Source organism: Hordeum vulgare, chromosome 4H (assembly GCF_904849725.1).
Source record: "Hordeum vulgare subsp. vulgare chromosome 4H, MorexV3_pseudomolecules_assembly, whole genome shotgun sequence".
Taxonomy (NCBI): Eukaryota; Viridiplantae; Streptophyta; class Magnoliopsida; order Poales; family Poaceae; genus Hordeum; species Hordeum vulgare.
In genome coordinates, this window is record NC_058521.1 from 586,222,296 (window position 1) to 586,227,711 (window position 5,416).

Here is a 5,416-nt window from a genome sequence, read left to right on the forward strand (position 1 = left end):
AGTGGCATATAGTTGGAACTCTGTGTTGTCCCAAGAACATTTGGTTATCCAACATATCATCAAATATTTTGTACGCAACACCTACATTATTGACAATAAACAAAATAGTTGGGTCCACTTCTTCTATTGTTTCAGGATCATCCCAAACACTAATGTTACATGGCCCTTCCTCAATCCCTTATATTTTGTTAGCTAGAGACAGAATTCTTGCATGTTACTAGTCAAATACATAATTTGTGTGCCTTCACACATCCTAATAATCTCATTTATTGACCAATTGTTGTTCAACACAACTAATCCTTACAACTATACCCTTCATGTTTAACATAGCATAGGCTACCAAATTCATAGTCATTTCTCATCATTATTGACATTAAGGTACCTTAAGTGAGACCTCTCTCGTCTATCTTGGTGTTTATGAACCTTTTCTTCAAATTGGATATATATTACCAAATATATTCATGCGTACAACACGAGAAAATATATCTACTCAGTAGTAAATGTGCAAATTTAGTAACATTGCATTCAAATACACTAGCACATATACTAACAGTTCATTCGAATATACTTGCATATTTAAAATTCCATAATAGGGCATTCTAATACATTTTCAGAAAGTAAATCCATCAATCCTAGTATTAAAATCATTCAAATTAACAACATTGAAATCGAATTACCTAGCAGGTAGTAAATTCACCAACCCTAAGATTTGGAACCACTTCAGTATAGTGTTCAGGCAAGGGAAAGAGAGAAGAGAGGTTTACTTCGACGGTTTCGGATGGTAGTTGATACCTGATGACCCCGTCGCCGCCTCCGCACATGCCCTACGCAGTATGCATGGTGACGTTGGTGCTTCTCCTCTTTTGAATCACGATTATAACAACCATCATGATCCGGGCCGAACATGCCGATCTCCCTAAAGTACGGTCCCTTGGAACCGTCACTGCCGCCGCGTCAACGAATATGCGCCGCCGCTGTCGAGCCATGGCCACCGCTACCTACTGATGTCGGATGCACGGGAACTAACAGATTGAGGGAGGAAACAGGCATGGCTGTCCTAAATGGTAATGACCAAACAGCCGCTTGCCCCCGTTTAACGGTGTCCATCACTGAGCGCCACGTCACCTTGACATGTGGGCCCAGCAGGCTGTATACGCTGTATTATTGGTTAGCGCAAAGTTGATGATTCTGTGGTACGAAGTTTTTATCCTAACCCGATAGGAGGCGCCTCTGGGTAAATAGCACTGCAATAAAGCATCAATATGTTGAATAGACCCAAGCTGTTGCACAGCAGATAAGCACATGCCAGGTAAACGTGTGAAAGTGCATTAAAGAAATCACAGCCATTGCAATGTTTCCAGAAACAATCGCATTTGCAAATAGTAGTACTCTCTCCGTTCAAAAATAAGTGTTGCGGATTTAGTACTAAGTTAGTATAAATTTTATACTAGACCAACGACATTTATTTTAAGACAGAGAAAGTATTATGTTTTTATAAAAAATTTAGCCGTCAGGTTTTCCAAAATGGAGAGTAGCAGGACATAAATATTAGTACTGCAACCCAAGAACAGACTCTGAAGTTAGACGAAGAGGAGTCAATGTTTGTGACTTCACAGGTCTACAATCACCAAATTAAAATTAAGTCTCCAAAAGACAGAGATTAATTTAGTGCTAAGTAAAGCCGGCACAAATCCATTCCTGCCTCCGAGCTAGAGCACCAGTCGCTTTCTCTAGCGCCAAGAAATTGCGACCCCCCTTTTTCTGCAGAAAAACGCGTTGGTCGGCATCACTTTCAAGCTCTATAAATACCACCCCGACGCCGGCCACCACCACGGCCTTCATCATCCAGCAGTGCAGTGAAGCAGCAATAGATCGAGCAGAGCAACAGCGAGCAATGACAATGGCAGTGGAGGCGTCGACCATGGAGCTCGACCAGGACCTCCCCGGCTTCCGCTTCCACCCCACGGAAGAGGAGCTCCTCGGATTCTACCTCTCAGGCGTCGCCCTTGGCAAGAAGCTCCACTTCGACATCATCGGCACCCTCAACATCTACCGCCACGACCCCTGGGATCTTCCCGGTACGTACAATAATGGAATAAGAACATCGTCGCAGTGATCGTTCGATCGATGTATGCATGTCTGAGCAGTGTATGGATATGCAGGGCTGGCAAAGATCGGGGAGAGGGAGTGGTACTTCTTCGTGCCGCGTGACCGGAAGGCCGGGAGCGGCGGGCGGCCGAACCGGACGACGGAGCGGGGGTTCTGGAAGGCGACGGGGTCGGACAGGGCCATCCGGAACACCGCCGACCCCAAGCGGGTCATCGGCCTCAAGAAGACGCTCGTCTTCTACCAGGGCCGCGCTCCGCGGGGCACCAAGACGGACTGGGTCATGAACGAGTACCGCCTCCCCGACTCCGGCCCGGCGCCACCCCAGGAGGACACGGTGCTGTGCAAGGTATACCGGAAGGCCACGCCGCTCAAGGAGCTCGAGCAGAGAGCCTTTGCGATGGAGGAGATGAAGCAGAGGTCCGGCGGCAACGGTGGGCACGGCTACGGCGGCGTGGACAGAGCGTGCCCGGTGGCCCCGGTCCCGGCTGCCAGCGACTTCTACCTGTCGTCATCGGACGACGTCCAGGATAACTTCCTGATCCCCTCCTCCTCCTCGTCGTCGGTGGCCCCGTCTGCAGACAGCAGCAGCCACGACGAGCCCAGGGAAGCTAAGATGGAAGCAGACATGGCCACGGTGACCGTGGCGTCGACGTCGTCTCTGCCAGCGACCGCGCCCTTTCATCTTCCGCTCCCGGCCGTGAACCCACCCTGCGGCCTCCAGCTCCCGGCGGCGAACCATGAGATGTCGAACATGTCCAGCCTGCAGCTACCGGCGGCAAGGCAGGGTGCTCTGGACCTGCCCAGCCTGCAGCTCCCGGCGGCGAGCAGCCAGGGAGTGTTCGACTGGCTAAATGATCCGTTCCTGACGCAGCTGCGCAGCCCGTGGCAGGACCAGCATTGCATGTCCCCTTACTCCCGTCTGCTATACTAACCACAAGCAAGTCGTGCAAAGAGCAGTTATGCAAAACTTGAAGCAGAGTAGATTAGTTAGCTGTAAATTCAGTTGTGCATACTGCATAGTACTAGGAACTAGACGTCACAGTCTCTTTGTTCCTTTTGTGCGTTTTAGGAAGGTGGGTGGTGGTGTTTAACATGACGGTTTGCAACTAAGCCTGCAATGAATTAACTGAGGAAACTGTTTGTGTTTGTCAAAACTTCAGGATAAAACTAATGGGCAGTGGTAGGCGCCGGAGCGCTGGCCGAAATTTGGGCTGCCGGCCCCAGCCGTCCGATGAGCTCTAGGAGACCCTCACATCTGTCCCCGAATCGTCTGGTTCCTTCCTCCTCCATCTTTTTCTTTGTTTCTCACCCGTCGACGCAGCAGAGCCGCACAAACAACACACGTGAGAGAAACCCCACCCCTTCCTTACCACCCCCAACGTCGATAACCTCGCTGGCTCGCCGCCACTCGTCATCCTCACTTCCGAAAGGCCGCAGTTCTAGGAGCACACCCATGCTTACATCAAAATCCCATGCTGGTGGGAGCTTCCATGGTTGCCCGTTGCAGCACAAAAAAGGCGTGCATCGTCGTCTCGGGCGACACTCGCCGTCCCCTGGTTGCTGCAAAAAACAAATTATGTATGGTCCCCGCCGGCTACACTTCATTTGTCAATATTTGTAGCAAATCTGAGAGCTGGTTGTAGCAAATGCCGATTACGGTTGTAACAAAAATTGTCGCAAACCCTTGTGCGTAGCTCGTCCCACCATGGACGCCCACCGCGTCATTGCTGGTGGCAGCATCAAAAGGCCGACGACGGTATGGCTCGCAACCAAAAAGCAAGTGGTAGAATTTTGGAAGGTACATTCTAGCAAACCCAAAAAGTCGATTGTACTCCAGCAAACATTAAAACGGTTGCAACAAAAAAAAACATCGCCACCGTCGACAAACACATCATGTATGCATGTAGCAAAAAAAGTCATTGCTGGTAGCAAAAACAGGCTACGGTTGTAGCAAAAATGCTAGAACTCACAAGCAGTGATTTAAAAAACTGAACAAAACGCTACAACCATCTCAACAAAATGCTACAACCAGTGATTTTAAAACTTGGAACCATTGATTTCAAAAAGATGCAAAACATATGAAAAGTTGGAACCATCTGCCCATGACTGCTGCATGAGGGAGGGGAGAGGAGGGTCGCCGGAGTTGCAAAATGGGGGCTATGAAGGTGCTCACATAAACGGGCTCAGATCTGTTTCGCGGCAGCAAACTCACAAAACGATGGAGTAGGCAAGTCATGGTTGCTGCGAGGGAAGAAAGACACAAACGAGGAGGCGAGACCGATGGAAGAGAAACAAAGGAGGGGAGAGGATAGATGCGTGTGTGGATGGATAAGAACGCAAGAGGAGGGAAAGCAGTGCATGGGTCCCATAGAAACACGTCATCGCGTGCGGGGGTCCTTTGAGAGGAGCAAGTGCCGCGTGCGACCGACCCAATCTTTGCCGGCGCGCCGTTGCCAAACGTTTCCCAAAACTAATTGGCTTTCTAAAATAATCAGGAATAATTGCGGTGCTAATTTTTTCTGAATGAAAGAGAGACCACCCTCTCCGATTTAAATTACTAAAACCATCCGGTCTTAACATGACTTCAAACTCACACTCACACCTACCACTATAAAGCTAGAGTCTAAGCACACAACCAAACATCCATCAAGTGCAATTACAAAAAAGGGACTTGAGAGCCAAAATGAAGCTAAAAGGAACGTGGGTCACCCAACATCTAGAAGCTAAAGACGTTCTAGCAAGCGGAACACAACATGAACAACACCAGATAAGACCCCCGGAATCAATAAAGCAGATACGCTTCAACACCCATTTCTTTGGATTTGAGCCTCCATCTTTGCACGACACGATAAAATTCATTTGCTACCTGCTCCAAGGATGAGGGTGAGAATGCTACCTGCTTCAAGGAGACATCTGTATATATGTTGTGTGGTCATGCACATCATGATTGTCAAGGATGAGGGTGAGGATGCTACCGCGGCTCTAGAATTTGAGAACATGGATGATCCTCTTGAACTTCAAGAACAGGATCCGGACACATTTGACATGCATTAACAAATTTGACATCGATCAACTCATGAGAAGCTATAGGAAGATCTGATTGGGCATGAGTGGGCGGTTAAATGATACAACAATGTTGGAATGTCAAATTTACACTTCTTTAGATTTGAATTAGTGATGCATGCGGTTATATGAACGTATGTACTCTATGTACACCGCTATTTAAATGTCTCAACTCAATGGATATGGCTATTTGAACATACAGATTGTAAATAAAAGAGAGAAAGGTCGGATGTATGCAAATAGC

General features: G+C 48.2%; 1 protein-coding gene across 1 annotated transcript; it reads left to right on the plus strand.

The window, feature by feature from the left end:
• The first annotated feature begins 1,837 nt into the window (after positions 1–1,837).
• Positions 1,838–3,244, plus strand: LOC123449759 (NAC domain-containing protein 22-like). Its single transcript, XM_045127080.1, has 2 exons — positions 1,838–2,078; positions 2,163–3,244. The coding sequence occupies exons 1-2, from the start codon at positions 1,895–1,897 to the stop codon at positions 3,038–3,040; spliced, it is 1,062 nt and encodes a 353-aa protein (XP_044983015.1). The 5' UTR covers positions 1,838–1,894; the 3' UTR covers positions 3,041–3,244.
• Positions 3,245–5,416: the final 2,172 nt, after the last annotated feature.

Excerpts from the sequence above, each read along its gene's own strand:
- LOC123449759 (XM_045127080.1), top strand. The coding sequence starts at position 1,895 with ATGACAATGGCAGTGGAGGCGTCGACCATGGAGCTCGACCAGGACCTC. Across the intron at positions 2,079-2,162 it reads CGACCCCTGGGATCTTCCCG|GGCTGGCAAAGATCGGGGAG; the intron begins GTACGTACAATA and ends ATGGATATGCAG.